At 30.0% G+C, this 19,968-nt stretch overlaps 1 protein-coding gene across 5 annotated transcripts; it reads left to right on the forward strand.

Moving 5' to 3' along the window:
* Nucleotides 1–13,765: 13,765 nt before the first annotated feature.
* On the forward strand, nucleotides 13,766–19,551 carry LOC125830865 (pto-interacting protein 1-like). 5 transcript variants are annotated; one of them, XM_049510043.1, is made up of 9 exons: nucleotides 13,847–13,903; nucleotides 14,017–14,110; nucleotides 15,348–15,458; nucleotides 15,987–16,237; nucleotides 16,325–16,451; nucleotides 18,409–18,682; nucleotides 18,813–18,945; nucleotides 19,045–19,131; nucleotides 19,235–19,551. In XM_049510043.1, exons 3-9 carry the CDS (start codon nucleotides 15,377–15,379, stop codon nucleotides 19,361–19,363), a joined length of 1,083 nt encoding a protein of 360 aa, XP_049366000.1. In that variant the 5' UTR covers nucleotides 13,847–13,903; nucleotides 14,017–14,110; nucleotides 15,348–15,376; the 3' UTR covers nucleotides 19,364–19,551. The 5 variants fall into 5 exon arrangements, with proteins under 5 accessions (XP_049365999.1, XP_049366000.1, XP_049366004.1 ...); XM_049510046.1 differs by having other exon boundaries at nucleotides 13,862–13,903; nucleotides 15,338–15,458; XM_049510042.1 differs by lacking the exon at nucleotides 14,017–14,110 and having other exon boundaries at nucleotides 13,766–13,903; nucleotides 15,338–15,458.
* The last annotated feature ends 417 nt before the right edge of the window (nucleotides 19,552–19,968 follow it).

Raw genomic sequence — 19,968 nt, forward strand, 5'->3', positions numbered from 1 at the left:
ATGCAAAATACTACAGACAACCTGACAAATCATCTTAACCAACCGTCATAACAAGCTACAACAATAATCAAAGTATATATATATATATAATCAAACTGAAAGGACAAAGAAACCACGCGAATAATATAATTAATAGTAAAGAGGAATAAGCGAGACAAAGTTCAACGAATTAACTAATCTCCTATCCTAATATGTGAGTCACATAACCTCCTATCTAAAGTGTGTATATATATATATCTCCTTTACACAATAAAAAATTATGATTAAAAAAATTTAACTTAACCCCTTCATTAAACTTACTTTTTTAATTATTTATTTCTTATTCGGTGTCTAATATATATATTAGAGTCCGACTAATTTGAATTTACATTGGATAAGGGTCATTCAGGGGTAGCACTCCCTACAAAGAAATTTGTTATATCTACAACTCAAAATCGAAATATTTGATTAAGAAAAAAGCAACAAAACATTTGATTAAGAAAAAAACAACATCATCAACTGCATCACATCCTTAAATAATCCATTAAACTTACCTTGTCATATATATGCATTATTCATGAATCATGCACAATGTGTTTAAACTAAGCACCAACATTATTTATTGAATTTAAATTGGTAACCAACATAAACTTTTGATAAAACAATTCGTTTCGATATGAATATCAAACACTAAATAAGAAAACAGAGAACCTAAATTAGTAATACAAAGGCTACAAAGTTTAAAGGGAGTCCCCGAAGCAATTTAAACGTGACATATGTTAGCTAGTGACTTGCTTCTATCGTCTTTCTTTTAATATGTATTTTTATCTTGAATTCAATATTTGTTTTTGAGTCTGATTAATTCAAATTTTGCGTGAAAAAGTTCTTACTTTAAAGGTAAAATATTTTCTATCAAAAAGTGATTCTATTACTAAGACTCGAACTTACTTTTTCTTTTTTATTAAGAATGAAAAAATATTTATCGTCGTTTTTAATAGCCGTCTTCAATCGTCCTTGCTCTCGCATATTGGCTTGTGTCTGGACTTTTAACAAACTTTTGCCCAACTTTCTGAAAAGTGTTTGTTGGGAATACTTTTTTTCACAAAAAAGTTTTGTGAAAGGAAACAATTTCCTAACAAACGTTACTACTTCAAATTTACTTTTAAACAAGAAATATAATTCTATGATAGTTACTCTAAGTTAAAGTGTAAATATATATACACTTAACCATTTTAATTAAGTGATAATTATGTGTATGAACTATATATATTTCATGTTGATATGATATAAAGTTATGGCGTCATAAAACTCTTTCGATATATATATTTAAACTCAAGATTTAAAAATGAGATAATTTAAAAGGTAATTAAAGTAGTGTTTAGTTAAAGAATTTGGATCCAATTTTGAAAATCTATCTATCCTTAAAAGAAAAAAATTCAAGGTCTAAAGACTGGTTCACATCAATTTTAGGAGAAATTTCACTTTTACTCATAAAATTTTAATTTTTTTCCAAGTAAAATGCATGTACAATAATAATTACATAATACACGCATTGCACAATTTCTAAATATATATTTTTTATTTACAAAAATGCTCCCTCCCCTTTATTATTTAATAGAAAAGGATTTTGAGGGAACGCATGAAAATTTTGGTCATTTATATTGTTTTACTTCAAGATGATTAATTTTTAGATTATTATTTTTACCTCTGACAGAGATAACTTAATTATCCCAATATTAATCAATAATTCCGAGGTGGGGTCGAAGGTAAGGTGTGTCGAAGGACGAAAATGAGACTATCAATATAAAATGATATTATTTTATGATAAAATTTGTTTTATTTTACCTCTATTGGAATTATTATTATTTTCATTTTTCTAAGGTATATTTAAAAAATAAAATATAACTTTTTAATTTTTTTTTACCAAAAACTGGATTGGGAACCTATATAGGTGTAGAAATGACCTCCCATACTATCCTACTTCTTTTCCTTTTTTGGAATTTTCCTCTGATCTATTTTAAGTTTCGATTGATTATTAGATATATATCCTTTAAATAATTACGTATCTTACAATTAATTAAGAATTTGTTATTGTATACTAAGAAAGACACATCTGGATACATGTACTTTTGCTATTAAGTAATTAAAATAGGAGAAAGGCGAGCGAAATGGGAATGAGGGTGAACGAGATAGTCGTGTATCCCAAATATATGTGAATCATACCAAATACACACTTTATAGTGTGCTAAAACAAATTACATCTAATTTTAATCTCATATATTCCAAAATACATATATCTAGATGTATCTGAACACATTAAAATTTGATAAAATCCGTAAATTTCCCTATTTACAACCACATGAATTAGTACAACAATTGCCATCAATTGAGAGTTTCACACATTGATGGCAAAGGCCATCCATGGACAAATAGGACAATGAAGTTAAAGTAGAGTTGGTCCTATACCTTTGAACTTGTGGGTAAACCATTATAATTGTTGTATGTACTTCCATCGTTTGGTTATTGGAATACGAATAATAATTTTGATTAAAAAATACAAATTATTCTATTTTATATTTGATTATTAATATTAACTTGTCTAAAATTATTTTATCCATTATTTGTATTAAATAAACTGTGCTCATAAGGATGACTCCATTAGGGAAGCGAGGGAATATGGATCGACTCCCTCTGTCAACATCTTCTCAATCGAGCTCGTCACTTTGGGTTTAATTTGTCTAGTGTGATTTATATCTTCTATGTAATTTTCGAGATATTATACATGTACACTCTCAAAGTACCACAAAATATTGTTAATGAATTATCATGGATAATGTTTTTCAACAAAAAGGCCCCCAAAATGATGGAAAAGTTTACTGCATAATGATGTTATGATATTTTTTTTTTGGAGTTATATATATTTGTCTTTATATTATTGTATTCTTTGTTTGCCTGGTTATTAGTGTTATCTTGATAAAAAATATCAATAAATACATTATATAGTTTATTAAAAATTAAAAACTATATTTAAGAAGATGGAGTATAAAAGGATAGTTAAAAAAATATACTCCTAATTTTCATCTTGAATTTCTAATGTTATTTAATCTAGGACAATATTTTTTTAATTAAAATAATACTTATTTTGAGACGGAATATTTGTATGTATTTTTTTTGTGGAGAAAATTGCAGACTCAATGGTGGGATATGAGTGAAAGGGCATTTGAATAATATAGTACTAATAATGAGTTATTAAATTGAACCAAATTGTTGACTTTAAAAGTGACCAATAGTGTGTTTTGGCCAAAGTTAAAACTGTTTTTTATTTCAAAAAGATATTATTTTAAAAAAAAAAATGTATTTGGCCAAGTTTTCAAGGAAAAAAGTAAGTGTATTTAAGTATATAATAGTAGAAGCAGTATTTTAATATTGATAAAAGTCATTTTCAAATAGACTAGTCAAGCAGTATTTTACTATTTCTTACTCTCAAGTCTCAAGAAATAACAAAGAACATTTCCCAAAAACAAATATATTTTGAAAATTTGATCAAAACGACTATATAACTAAAGTAGAAAAAACATCACTAAATAGTGGTTAAGTAATGAAAAATTATATGTATGAAAGAATAATATCATATTGTTATTGATTTAGTGTAAATATCGTATGTGATTAATTTTATTTTTTTATATTTATCATAAATAATTTCTTGAGGACATGAAGATGGAGAAATGTGAACAAAATAGACTAGGTCCCATATTAGGGATGTGTGCCCACACGAGTGTAAGGTTTTATTACTAATTTGTATTTATAAAAAAGTTTTTTTTCTTCTTTTTTTTGCATATATGTTATTGTGATATTATAGGCAAATATCACATATAAAAAGTATGAAAAAGGTGTTGTTCATATAAGAAAGGGAAAAAAGTATAAAATATATCTGAATTTTGATTAAAATTGTTGTAACGATACCAAACTTTGGAAATGACCTTTTATCACCCTGCACTATTTAATAGTGTATTTTAAAGGTATATATGTGTCAACGTGGACATCATAAATATTGCATAATTATAAATAGTAACGTGTCCACGTGGACACATATATATACCTTTAAAATACAATATTAAATAGTGCATGGGGTAAAAGGTCCTCCATAAAGTTTGATATCGTAAGGCCAAAGTTGAAGTATTTTTCAGACCCTTTTTCCTATAAGAAAATAAGTTTTATACTTTAGTAACCTGCTTTAAAATCGTGTTGTCATAAAGTTTAAGACAGATAATATTATTGGTGGGTTGAGCTATTATAAATGATATTAGTGTTATTTTGTATGCAATATTCTTGGACGGTGATAGATCAAAATTTAGCGTTCAAATGAGTTTAGACTAAAGTCTTTAAAGATGGTCTATGAGGCATCCCAAGTAAATTAATCACATCGGCAAAACATGGATAAATGTTGACACATTAGGAAACAAAGTTTTTTTAGACCTTAGTAATATGTGTTTAAAATTGTGTAGGTTTAAATTTAAAATAAACTTTTAAAATCGTGCAGAACTATGTCAAACGTGAACAATATCACTAAGGAATTGAACGGTTACAATTACCACTAGTAATAAAATTGAAAATTAAATTGTATTTGTGAAACAATAATAAATAAGTGAGTTGAACATCCAAATGATTTTTTTTTCTTGGTATATTGTTTTTTTTTTAGGTACAATTAGGATAGTTACAACCAAAAGAATTAATACCAATTGTCATCAATAATTTTAATAAGTTTCACCCACTGGTTTGGATGGCCACTTGACAATAGTAGAAATGACATTGAAGTAAACCCTTATTTTGTTGTTTTTTCTTGATCGACTCGGGTTAGTATTGGAGTTTAATTAATTTAAATTCGCACGATATATAATTCATTCAGAATAATGTCTACTTCATATCAAAGATATTTTTATACTTAAGATTCAAAATCAAGACTTCTAATCTATTTAAGCAGTCTCAGATGTTACATTATTAAAATATGTTTATACTTAAATCTTAAAATCAAGACTTTCGATCTAGTTAGGAAAAGAAACAGTCTCACTGTTGCATCGCAGTCATTATAATAGTAGTACCTCTAAAGAACTAGTACCAATTGCCATCAATTATAACTAGTACTAGTGCTATCAAGTGGATGAGTGGAGAACAAAAGTTTGTGCTCCCTCTATTGTTTCCCTTTTGCTTACATCTAATCTACATATACATAATTATATTATTTATTTTTTAAGAAAAAAAACAGTAATAAAATATGTATAGATATCTGCAAAGGACAATTATTTGAGAATTTAAGAAATTTGAAGATTTTTATTAATCTATAGGAGATGGATATTGTGTTTGTTTTGTATCTGCATTAATCTTCTCTTTTATTTCATAACCTTTATTTCGGTTTGGTCGAACGTGGGTCTCCAAAATCCAATAGCGCAATTTGCAGGTTCGAATCCTATATAACGTGATTTTATTTTTTTAGATCGAATTAGAATAAAATAGATTCATTCAATAACTTTCACAATAACTAGAATTTGACCTCCTATGCCCTGTAAATTAAGAAATGAGAAGCTGCAAGCCACTTAATTGTAAGGAGAGGACTTCAGGACTCGATTTGCATCCTGTGGTCAGGTAGAATAGACACTCCCAAAAATAATCTATACACACAAACCCAATCTCGTGGAGGTGTGTTTGATACGAAGAAAAATATTTTTTATAAATATTTATTTTATTTTAAAAAAAAACAGTAATAAAGATTTTTTGTTGTTTTGCAGACAACACAGTTTCCCATAACTAACAAATAGAATCATTTAAATTATATCAACAGAAGAATAGAAATACTTATATACAGTATATTACAATAAGGAGTGAAAAGATTATGGTGGATGGTAAGTGTTTTGCTTATTTATTTTAGTAAAGATTTCAGGTTTGAGTTGCGATAATGAAATCACCTTTAACAGAAAATGTTTCACTCTCAAAGTGTGACTTTATGACATAAATTTAAATAAGTCAAACTCAAAATAAGTTCAATTACCTATATAAAAAAAAAAAGTGATTTATTTTGGAGAAAAGTTTCCAACATTTATTTTGGAATTCAAAATTGTTTCATTTTCAAAAGTAAAACGCATAATTGAATAAGAAATACAAAAGCAAAAATAGCTTAAAATAATATAATAGAACAACTTGTTCTATTTCTCCAAACAAATTCATTTCTTCTCCAAACAAAATTAATTTCAAACATTTACTATGATAGTGATTCACATGTGCTATTTTTAATTGTTTTTTGTTTTGTTTTTTTTCTTCAAACATACGCTTTATTCGAGGGAAAGCACTTCCTACCAAGATTTTTTTGTTATATCCATGAATCGAATCGAGACTTCTAATTAAAAAAGGAACAACCTCATTCGATGCACATATTATTTCTTTTTTTAATTAATGAAATGCAAATTGAGTTCTACGTGGAGGATTAATTAATATTAAACCGACAAATAACACCTTAAGCTTCTTAATTTAGTTTGTCTAATCTAACCACCCAATGGACTTTTGTAACTATAATTTTCTTGTATTACATTTTTTTTAATGATACGAAAATTAGCTAAAGGAAGAAGATAATTAAAGAAAAGCCATGTTTATCGGAATTTGTTAAAGATAAATTTATATTCTTTAGTTTTTTCATATTCCGTGGCGAGTATCAATTTTGACCTGCTAATCTAAATTCTCATAAAAAGTTCTCATTTTAAAGAATAAAAAGTTTTCTACTGAATATAACTTCATACACATAACTCAAATCTGAAATCTCTAATTTTTTATTATAATCTTTGGTTGTCTCACCGCATGAATTATCCCCTTCAATTGAAAATGTTTTGTTTGAAAATTATAGTGTTAAAATAATATTTTCTTTTTGTTCTTTTCTTGTCTGTGTATATATGGACAAATTACATGTGACTCAAAAGGGATGGATTTTGACTGATGAATGAAAAATGAAAGATATAAAAAAGGAGAGAAATGAAAAGTTTTTTTTTTATTAATACTTTTATAAAGGAACTTTATTTCTTATTGGTGAGACTAAGTAAGATTAATGTACTTTGTATAATAATTTTAATTAAAAAGAGAGTCTTCTCTTGCGAATTTATCGTGACTCGATTTGATTTTGACTTCAAATCTAATCAAATGGTGTAATTGATAGCTTTTGTGAGACACTATAAGAAAAAATTGTGCCTCTTCGTTTTGAATTCAGTCTTTAATACAAATACATATCCTTTCGCCTTATACTTCAAATACTAAGATGAAATTAAAATTCTTGAAAATACACAATAAATATAATAAACTTGAATTTATTCTTACTCTTCTCCATTTCTAGTTTTGTTTCTATTTAAGTTTTCACATTTAATTTTCGAATATAGATCACTAACAAAAACTACTTTAGGAGGTTCAAATCTCAAGTGTTACATTTATATTTTGTTCGATCTTCTTATTAGATTTCTAAAGTTCACTATCCGGTTTATTTGAAGTCCAGAGACAAAAACAAGATTCAAACTTAATGAATTCTTGTAACGGTCTCAAATTTATTATTATAACAATATTAGAATCATAATAAATATTTGATAAATTTCACACATATATAAAAGTTAGATTTTTTTTTTGAATTTACATGAATTCGTAACTAACACATATAAATAAATTTAAAAATGAGAGGACTTAGGTTGAGGTTGCACATGGAAATGGACATGGACATCCTTTATGTTAGTGTATTCTAGTCAAACATCATAAGGGATCCACGACAAGGATCCAATAAATGAAATATGGGTCTCTTTGTTTTTATTTATTTCTAATATCTCAATTCAAATTATTGAATTAAAAACATTGACCTTCATATATTTGATATGTGTACTGGAACTCAATTAAATTCAAATTCAAAATCATATTTTGAAATTTCATATAAAGGTAAAACACTCTCGAATAAACACTCCCTTCATCTTACAAGCATTAAAAAAATGACAACCATTCTTTCCTTTTACTATGGTTCGTTATTCTTCGTCTTTTTCTATGAAAAATACTCAAATTAAAGATCTGGGCCCACATACGACAAAATTACATAGCATAGTGATATTTTACAATTTATAACAAATATACATAACATATATTTAACAAATATACATAACATATATTTATATATCTAAAAACTATTAACTTCCTTAGACCGTTCTTTCATGCCTTCCTCAACATGGGAAGTACCTCCCATAGATAACCTACTCAAAGCATTAGCAACAACATTAGCCTTACCTGGGTGATAGAGGATACTCATGTCGTAGTTCTTGAGCAACTCTAACCATCTTCTCTCACGATCGGTTCGGTTCAGTTTTGAAGTTTATCGGTTTGACTTATTGGTTATCGGTTTGTAGAGATGCTAAACCGTTATAGTACCATTAAGATATTGACTTATCGGTTATTGATTTATCGATTATTGATCGCTATCGGTTCGGTTATCGGTTTAACCGTTAAGATTTGACACAAAAAAAATCATTGAGAATCACTTAGAAATTAGGTGACAAACCAAATGAACCATGCACATGAGTTCATAAGTTACATCTTGCTCAAAAGCAAACACTTTTATATTGTAGAATAACCAAAAGTTTGAGACAACCAAAAATAAAAGTAGGAAACCAAACACTAAGTCAAGGATTTTATATACAAAATGGTATAAATATAATTATTTAATTTAATATCGGGTTATCAGTCAACCTGTTAAGAAAAAACCTCAAACTCTTTAGAACCAATAACCTGATAACAAAAAAAAAAATCAAAACCGTTAAATAATAACTCTTTTTCAATTTTGATTGTCGGTTTTGAACGGCCCTAGACATGTACACACATTAAGTTACAATCAAATATTGTATAGCGCAATTTTAAGTTATTTGAAAAATATTTATTTGCATATTAAATGTCATTTATTCTACAATTGTAACCTGAACAAATTGTGTTGGGCCAGTTACATTTTGTTCCAGATGAACCCTATCTAATAAATTGTAGAAAACATAGACGTCAAAGTAGAAGACTAGAAGTTGGAAAAAATCTTCGACATTATAATAACTAATTATTATTATTATTTGACTAATGACTATTAAAATAATGTGGTCATATTATACAAAGAAAAATTCATAAGTAGCAGTATTAGCGTGTGTATACATATAATAATATGTTTCGTATAGATTGGGACTTAGATTAATTCTTTTATTCACATACGGTATTTGATTTTAATTGTATATGTATGTGTATGTACGGGATGTATATGAAGACATCAACTATATATATAGTCAACTGGATTCAATACATGTATTTTCAAAATATATATGCAGATCAACTGTATAAAAAATGTATGTAAATTGTATATTGTATGCATGGGGCAACCAACATCTAAAAATATGGTGTATATATGTCAAATGTATATTTGTTGTTGTCTCTATTGAGAAAGTGCTCACTACTAAAGATTTTAGATACAAAAATATGTATATCTTGTATATTTGCTATACATAATATCACTATCTTTTATAATTTCTTAAAAAATATAAGAGAGCCGAAACCGCTACATTAGATAGTATGTTGGACTGGATCTCTTATCAAAATGGCCCTGCAGTGGGAATTGGGCCTTTTCTTCTTTGAACTGATCTGTTACCGGACTCTGGCCCACTAATTTATTTAGATTAGGGATCCATATTTATGATGTTAAGTGAAGAGAAAAAAGTACAATTTGCTCATAATTTTTTCATTGATTATCCCTTTTTGGAACATTTTTGTTTGGTAAATTATTATATTTTTATTCATCTTGCAATTTGTAGGGGGATGATGAGGTTAAGGTAGAAGGTTAGTAGGTAATGGAGTGTTGCTTGTCGTAGTATTAGCCCTATTCGTGCAATGTACTGCTTTTGATTTCTATCATTATTGGTTGTTTATCGTATTTCGGTTATCACCCTATTTTTAGGTTGTTGTTCCCGTTATTTAGTTCCTATATTTTCTTTATTGATGTTTTTTTCCTATTTCATACCTACTTTGATTTGCACACGTGTCGAAGATCTTCCGAAAACAACCTCTCCACCTCCATGAGGTAGAAGTAAGGTCTGCGTACATTCTAACATTCACATATTCACTTGTGGATTTCACTAGACATCGGGGTGGACATAAATACCGGAAAACCGAACCGAACTAATTCGGTTCTTCAATTTTTCGGTTTGGTGTCGGTGTATTTTTTTGGAAGTTTGGTTCGGTATTCGGTGTAAGGGTCTCAAAACTTCAGTGCACCGAAGAACCGAACTTTTATTTAAAAAAATTAAAAATTAAAAATATTATATATATATGTGTGTGTGTGTGCGCGCGCATTCTCTTAACTAAAAATTAAAAATTCAACTAACAATTAAATCATTCATGAACAAATCAATGTAACAACAAATGTACAAATCAATAGTTAACTTCAAATATTAATTTCCAAGAGAAACTCAAACATATTTCTACCAATGTACATTATGTAAAGGAACCGTCTTCGTACTTGTTTTTCTCGAGAAATAGTTGGAGGCACAATGTTCTTGATAAAGACAAATATAGTCTTATAGTTAGCACAATAAGTGTTCCACGGTGATACGCATCATTCCTTAACATAGTTTTAAATTTCTAAGTATCTTATACTTTATCCTTATTTTATTTTTCATTCACACCGAAAAACCGATTTAAAAACATCGAATTAAATCAAATTGAAGTAGAAAAAATTGAACCGAACCAAATTAGTTTGGTTTAATATATGGTGCACACTTTTCGAAAACCGAAAACCGAAGAACCGAACGACCACCCCTAACACATGTTATTGTTGTTCTCTTGCAATTTATAAACTTGAGAAAATGTTAGATCACAATTTAAATTATGTAAGTTATTATAAGTATTAGACGATAGTCAAATGTTTTGTCCGTGAGATTGAGAGATATATGGGTAAAAAGTAACTCAAGTTTAACATTGTCCAAAAAAAGTAATTTTTTTAAAGTTATATTTGCACAATGTCTAAATAAAGATTTATTTTCTCCGTACACTTTTAAATATACATTTTCATTTTTAGCATATCAAAGAGAAAGGGACATAATTTTTCATGTTTTGCTCTTAACATTAATTGCTTATTAATCAAATCTTTTTCCAAAATTTAAGAATAAATATCAATTAATATAAATATTTCGATAAAATAATCATGTCAATTATTATTTTTAAAAGGCGTGTAAAATTTGAACTGAATAAGTAAAAACGAACATATGGACTAAAAAGGAACATTTGAGTGAGTAGCATAATGACCCAAGTTTTCCATTTTAAGTTTGTAAGAGGTTTGCTTGAAATTTTCACAATATTATTCATTTTAACCAGATGTCTCGGGTTAGAGTTCTTATGAGTACGTGGTTGCCTTTGTTAGGAACACTTTACCTCCAATGTGGGACTTCCCAACTTTACGTCACAAATTCAAATTTAGTCGGATTCTAATGCAGCTACAAGTCCCGAGTGAAAAAAAAACTATTTTATTATTATTCATTTAAGACGGAGGAAGAACTCAAATAATTAGGAGAAAATTTGGAAATTTGGTAGATTTATTTTTTTAAAATAATTAGAGGACTAACTGCCGTTTATATTCATACCAAAATTAACTAAACGCCAAAAACCACTTAAAATAGTTATTACTTTATTTTTTTATTATAATCATAAATCATAGTCAAATGTAAAGATACCAAAATGATAATAATTTTATTAGAAACAAAACTAATAAAACAAGACCTACTTATTATATTGTTTTATTTTAATAATTGGTGTTTCCATTTGTTTAGCATTTAAATGAGTAATGACTAACAAACACCCATGTGATGCCTCACTTGGAATATTATGAATTGGAAAAAATAAATAAATTCAACAATGACAAAAAATAAAATAAAATTTACACCTAGCTGTCACACAATTATTATTATGTGCCTGCAATCATTTCTTAAACCTAGTCTTTCTGATTATGAAATAATTTATTTTGTTTATAATAAATTTATAGTGGATGAATAAGTTTTTTTTTACTTTAATTTGAGATTTTGGATTCGAGTATTGAAGTGATGATTTTTTATTAGAGAGCAGTTTCCTTACATGATATGAATACATCCATATCGATTACTTAGGGCTAACTCTAATATAAATATCAAACATCTAACGAGAAGCGAAATAATAAAATTTCACATTTACTATATTTATTTTCAAGAATAAATTGTTCTAGTGTGATTTTTCTTCTTTCATTTTTTCATGAATTGTTTTACCATATTTAGACCTGGGCATTGAACTAGCCTCATTTGTTTTGATTAAAGCTTAGTCTGATTAACATTTTGATCAAACTTAACTTGACAAAAAACTTTCAGTAACTCGGCTCAAGTTGACCATGTAAAGTGTACTCTAAACGATAATTATAATATGACAATATTCGATGAGAATTGAACTAGGCTCAATATTATAGAAATTTGATTGGGTGTGACTCGAGTTTTGATAAAGTTGGGTATGATAACCAATTAGGTTAGACATGAGTCAACTCGACTTGGCTTGATATTCTACACATATTTAGCTTTTATAGGTTATTTCCTAATTTTTTTTTTGTTTTTTCACTAAGTATGAGTATTATTTTTGAAGTTCCAATCTATTTGAATTTGTGTTTAATATTTATTGGAAAGGTAAACATTATCTATTAAGATTTATTTTTATTTTTATTTTTATGACTATCTAAAACCTTTGATTAATAATAGAAGAATTTTTATCAAGAAAAAGCTTACATAAACTAATAATGAGTAAGTGATAGTTCATATACCAAACATGTCATATATTATTAGTTATTATATGTAAATATAGGTTTGTAGGGTTTGAGAAAATGATCAAAATGATCTTTAATGTATAAGTTTTGATTCTATTTAGTCCTTAATATATAAATATGATGTAAATAATCCTTAAATATATATTACATAAAGTAATCAATTTTGATCTTAAACCCTATAAATAAAGAATATCGTTGCTTTTGCTATCAAAATAAAAAAAATTAGGATGGTTGTGACTTTATTATGTTATCATTTTCTTAGTGAAGTTTTATACATGTCGTCACAATCGTAACACTCTGTTGGGATGGTCGTGACTTTATTATTTCATAATATATTGTATTGTATTGTGTTATATTATATCCTATTATATTATTGTAATAAATATAACATTTAAATAAATTGCATCATTATCATCGTTATATAATGTTATACATCAATAATTAATAATAAACCTATAAAAGAATATGATAAAGAGTAAAATTACTGTAAAAACGGATAAAAGTAAAGACAAAAAGAAAAGAAAATACTAAAGTAACAACACGATCCCAGTAAACCGGTCATTACACAAAATAATTTTTTTATTATTACTTGATCAGTTTAAACAATACTATACAATATAATTTAAGTAACAATCAAAATAAACATAATATTTAAACGAATAATATATAACATTATATAAAGGGTATTGACCATTGAAATTAGTGGTTGAATTAAGAATTTTAATAAAAGAGTTCAAAATTTGAAAAAATAAATATACAAATGAGTCGAATGAAATTTAACATCTACCATATACATATTATAAATAAATAAGTAAAATTTTCCGCCGCAAATCGCTAATTGAAATAAGATGTTAGTCAAAGGGGCACACAAAATGGTAAAATATAAGTAGGAAAAGAATATATCTAAGAAAAAACCTGTGAATGAGAGTATTCTTGATTTGTCCTTGTTACTGTGTGTATTTGTGTGTGAGAGAAGAAGAAGAAGAAGAAGAAGAAGAAGAAGAAGAAGAAGAAGAAGAAGACAAGTCAATTGGGTGGGTGACAAAGACAAAGCAACTAGTATTACGCTGTTTCCATTTCTCTACAGTATATAATAAATAACAAGACTTTTCTCTATATACAATATACTCTGATTCATTCAATTCAATACAAAATTTTGACTCCCTTTATAGTCTTCTTCAGATCACCATTTGTTTTTCACTTCACAAACTTTCTGAACAAACCCCATCAAAGTATTTACTTTTCCTGCCGATTTTTGCTTCCAAGGTTTGATTTTGCCCCTTTTTGAGCTTATTTTTGTTGGGGAATCTGAGGGATCGGTGTTGATTTTGGATTTTAAGCATGGTTCTGTATTGGATTTAATACTATTGTTGTTTAGTTTTGTGGGGTTTTGTTTAAATGCTTGAAAAAGGGTAATCGAGTTGAGTAGCTGGTTTTAGCCTGTTTTGTTATTCAATCTGTTGAATAGATTTGTGGGAAAGTTTGTTTCTTGACTTTTTGATATTTGTGTAGCAGTTTTACTGTGATTTCAGTTTCCTGTCTTAGTTTTGAGGGGTTATTTTTATTAATTACTGAGAAATTTGCTGTTTTTTCAGCTTGGGTTAATGTTATTATTGTTGTGTTGTGTTTTGAGGGTTATTAGATTGTACTGGACTAGTGAAATGTGAAGTGGATCACTTAGATTTTGGAAGGAGGATTGTTTGGTGTAACATGTATAGATAATGAAGTCACTTAAAGAGAGGAAGAAAAGGTCTTTGTGGAAATGAAAAACAATTCGATTATGGGGTTTTCTATTGTTTTCGTATGTTTAAATATCGTATGGAGGGTTCAAAGTAGTTATCTTTGTGGTGCATTTAGGCTTCTAAAGTGACTCTTTTTTCGTATCTTCTAAAGTGAAGATACCAAAGATTTGGTCTTTGATCTTTGCTTATTACGAGCGTGAGATTATTTCAGGTAGCAACTGTGATTTGTGAAATCCAATGACATGGTGACTATTGGTTATAGAACACAGAGAAAGAAATATAGCTATGGAAAAATTGAGTGATGGGGATGTTAAAGAAAGAGTTGGCGTGTCTTTCTCGATGCCAACTCTTTAACGACCCTGGTTCAATTGACTATATTTTATATATCATGTCATGTTAGGTTCAGTCATGTTGTTGGTCAACTCTTAACATTTTCCATTTTCGTCTTGGTTAGTCTATGGCGTTGGCGTTTTGTTTCTCTATGAGATGTTGATGTGCTTAATTTCTTCCTTCTTGCACGTGTGTCATACAAACATTTAATATATGTCAGTAGAAGCATAAGATAACATTTTCTCTTGTTATTGATATTTCACCTAGCCCGTTTGATATTAATGATGACAATGGATGAACACTTTCAATGTGGAAAGGGCTTAGTTTCAGAATCCTTTTGAACTTTGTATTATAGCACTGATGACGGTCCTGTTTCCTTGTTCTAGAGACACCAAATATAATTTATTAACTTCTTGACTAGTATTTTTCAGAATATCTCACGGGTATAAGAAGGATAACTATGAGCTGCTTCGGTTGTTGTGACGATGATGACATGCATAAACCTGCTGATCATGGACCATTCATGACCAACAATGCAGCAGGTTAATTTCCTCCTTGTACTATCTGCTATTAATAATATTTTGAACTCTTTGAAATGATAAATTCAGCTGCAGGAGAGTGGCAAGAGGGTAGTGGGTTTCAATCCTAGTATCTCCTGCATTAAAGCTCAACCTCAGCCACTGAGTACTGATGTATAATATATTATCAGTAGAGTTGGGAACTAATAGGCGAATCTTCCTATCAGGTCTATAAGTAAATTAGTTCCAGTATCTTGGAAGCTCAGAGATCATGATGTTTGAATCTAGTGTCGTCATTACCTGGTATGGAAGATATGCCTGCTGTGCAAACATGTCTTTCGCCTCAATATTCCAGTTTAATCTTAATAAATTTTTAAACAGTCAGGTGAAATTTGTAGTGTTTAGTTCATTGCTTTGTCTTTACCCCTATTCTAAAGATATGCTTTCTTTAGATAGTGTCATGATTTTACTCACTGAGATTCTATTAATTCTTTTTTTTACCTGTAGGATTTATGGTTTTCACTCTTCCCTAACTGGAAATCTTTTTTTTAGGCTACAATGCAGGGCAGCGTGCAACAGAAAGTGCGCAAAGGGAGATGCAGAATGTTAACATCCTGCCCATTGCTGTTCCTTCTATAACTGTTGATGAGTTAAAAGACATCACAGACAACTTTGGTACAAAAGCTTTGATAGGTGAGGGATCGTATGGAAGGGTATACCATGGTGTCCTGAAAAGTGGGCGGGCTGCAGCCATTAAAAAGTTAGACTCGAGCAAGCAGCCTGATCGAGAATTTTCAGCACAGGTCAGGTCGATTGGATTGTCCTACTTTGACTATTCTATATTATACATAAACCTCTTACCTTGCTTGGATATGATGTAACCGTTTCAGGTTTCCATGGTATCAAGACTAAAACATGAAAACGTGGTTGAGTTACTCGGTTATAGTGTGGACGGCGGTCTTCGTGTGCTGGCTTATGAGTATGCCCCAAATGGATCTCTCCATGACATTCTTCATGGTTAGTTTACTATAAGCCTTTGTGTATCCATTCTATGCATGTTGACCAATTAATGACTTTGTGGATTTGGTTGTTCTAATTTATATATACCGGTGAAACTCAGATGAAATTCAGATTTGGTTGTTCTAATTTATATCCATCGTGGTACGTTGAGTTTGGAAATGATTGCGCAATCCAAATCCAACTAGGTCATGCGCCTGCCCTATACTGTGCACTTTAAGTACTTGACTATGCACTTTCAACCCTCAAAAAGTTGTCAAAGCTCCTCCCCCGATATATCCCCTTTCTTGAAGTACCTCACCAGGGTCTTTTTTGACATGTGTCGTGGAAGTGTTATGTAAAGTTGCTCTAATCAAGAGTAGACCTGCACCAAGACTTCCTCATATTTCATGCTACTAATTGGACAAACCCTTAAGTCTTTCCTTCTTACTTTCAGATTTTATCCTTTTCTTCTCCGTTGTGCATATACATTTCTTTCTCTTGTCCTCTTTTCAAAAATATATTCCATTGGTTATGTACTTGACTGTGCACATAGTGAAAAAGTTTTCTACATATTATATTGCTAGTGACTGGACAGACTTCTGAAAATGATAAGTTGGTTAAAATGGAAAATGTCTACGTAATAAGTTTTAAGTTCCTCAGATTGAGTAGCTATTAATCCTAAATGACAATAGGGGTTTGAACTCATGCTTGCTTTAACCTAATCTACTTGGATCCAGATTTTGGTATATTGGGTTTCGATGTATAATTCTGTCCAATATTGTTCAAGATTGTGTTAAACATTTTGGATATATAAAATTGGACAGGAAGTGTGCACTGGGTTAAGATAGAGGGTCTACGGGATATCTGAAGGTAGAATATTATTATTTTTAGTGTGCTTCCATTCCTCTTGTAGCCTTTTTGATAGTCCAAACTTGGAAAGGCTGCTGTCAGAAAGGTCATTGGGATTGGCCCACCTCATTTGTCAGATATCGGAAGGATAATCTATCAAGGAAGTAGGGAGAGGCAGGGAGCTTGAAGTGGGTGTCTACATCATACTGATGAAGCTTTATTTATAGAGAGATGGTTGTTCCAATATATTCTTGACCCAATGTAATGAGTTGAATTTGATCACAGTCGCGTAAGATGCTCTTATTTTTCTTCAAAATTCAGTCTAACCCACCTTTTTCTCATGTTAATTTCAGCCATTGCCACTGCTCCTTTAGTAAGTAATAGAAAAGGATAAAATCCTAGTATTTTGAAAATCCATCATTATCCTGCCAAATCGATTGCATCCTTCCTCTCTCTCCCTGATAAGTAAATTCTAATTCATGAAAACAGCTCCAAAAGTGATGTTTTTGGGTTGTATTTACCTATCCATTTCCACTATGTTAAACAAAATAAAACTTCTGCCTTGCAATTGCTGTTAAACGAAAATTGTTGTCATTTGCTGACAGAATGTTGTATCTCTATTTAACAGAGCAAAATCCATAACAAGCCTTTGTTTTCTCTTACAGTTTTCCTTATTTGAACTATTTTCTGACTACGAGGGTGTCTATTTCTGTACATATGTGTGTGTCAGTGTGTGTACACATATTCCTGTTTCATTTGGAAGCTTTGGTTGTGTTTTCCTTCTTTATGTATGGCTGATCATTCTCATTTTTTTTTACTTATCTGGAAGAACTATTGATTGTGGTGGTTGTCTCAGCCAAGTTAATGTGTCATCTCATACTAATGCTGAAAACCATTTTGACTACCTATTTTTTCAAATTGGTTGTAGCAGCCTCAAGCTACCTGGACTATAAATTATTTTTTTTATGACAAAAGAAATAAAAAAAAATTATAATCCGGGTAGCTTGAGGCTGCTACAATCAATTTGTAATTCTTGCAATAAGTAGTCAAAACAGTTTTCTCATATTCCGTAATCTTGCTAATTCAATCTGGAAAATGCAAATAACTTTTCAATTTGTGGTTACAGGACGAAAAGGTGTGAAAGGTGCACAGCCAGGTCCAGTATTATCATGGGCCCAACGGGTTAAAATTGCTGTTGGAGCTGCAAAAGGGCTAGAGTACTTGCATGAAAAAGCACAGCCACATATCATCCATCGTGATATTAAGTCTAGCAATGTCCTACTCTTTGATGACGATGTTGCTAAGATTGCGGATTTTGATTTATCAAATCAAGCTCCTGATATGGCAGCACGCCTTCACTCTACACGTGTTCTTGGAACCTTTGGTTATCATGCTCCTGAGTGAGTTCAGTTCTGAATATTTGATATAAATAGACTGTAAACTTGATTAACTAACTTAAATGAAGCAATTTTAGCTCAGGGCCCAAGGGTCATTCATTTTTATGCTGATTGGACTTCCCTCATGTTGCAGATATGCAATGACTGGTCAGCTGAGTTCAAAGAGTGATGTTTACAGCTTTGGTGTTGTCCTCCTTGAACTACTCACAGGCCGTAAACCTGTTGATCATACATTACCACGTGGCCAACAGAGTCTTGTGACATGGGTATAACCTTCAAGATACTGACATTACTATATCTGATGCACCGATTTTTTAGTTGATTATTTTGATTCTGAATTGACGTTCCGTACCATGTGTAATCAGGCAACACCAAGACTTAGTGAAGATAAAGTGAAGCAATGTGTTGACGCTAGACTCGGTACTGATTACCCTCCTAAGGCCATTGCAAAGGTATGTCACTAGAACAGAAAATTCTTGACTACTGCAACCATAATCCTGCCTCTTCTTGATTTTCATCAACTCCAATTTCTCAAAATTTGTGTTACTGAAACAGATGGCTGCAGTTGCTGCTTTGTGTGTGCAATACGAAGCTGATTTTCGGCCAAATATGAGCATTGTGGTAAAAGCTCTTCAACCTCTGTTGCATGCTCGACCTGCACCTAGTGAAACATCAAACTTGTGATTCTCTCCTTTGCCGCAGCCGTTACCAAATGGAATGACAGTGATTGAGATTTGTTATGTTGAGTTGAAAATGATATTATACTAGTAGTTATCTGGGTAAATAGCAGACATACTGTGCTTTTCCCCCTTCTTTTACTGGTCTCAATTGAATGTGAATAAATTTATACATGTACTAATGAAAGTAGCTTTTTGCTTATTCTTTTAATGGATTATTCTTGAGGTCTTGAATATCCTAATATCAGTTAAGTGGAGATGATCATTATGATAAAAGCTGAAACATTGAGTTTAGAAGTTGGAAAACATTGGCTTTTCCCACCATTGGCTCTTTCTTTTGCTGATTAGGTCAACAATTGTGTTTGGCATGAGGGTGGCTACTGACCTATTATGATTGAACTTACAAACATCATACCTAATAGAGTTCCATAAGTGGGGTCTAGGAGGCGTGGAGGTAGAGACACTATTTCCAAAAGACCGTCAACTCAAGTGTAGTAAAATCTATTATGATTGAACTTGAAACATTGAAATAATAATAGTAGGTGCCTACTTCTAGTAGCCCCTCTCTACTTTAGTGCTGTGGAAAGGATGCAACACATACATATGGTCTAT

Source organism: Solanum verrucosum, unplaced genomic scaffold (genome assembly GCF_900185275.1).
Source record: "Solanum verrucosum unplaced genomic scaffold, falcon-dt-bn FXZP01000049.1, whole genome shotgun sequence".
NCBI classification, from domain to species: domain Eukaryota; kingdom Viridiplantae; phylum Streptophyta; class Magnoliopsida; order Solanales; family Solanaceae; genus Solanum; species Solanum verrucosum.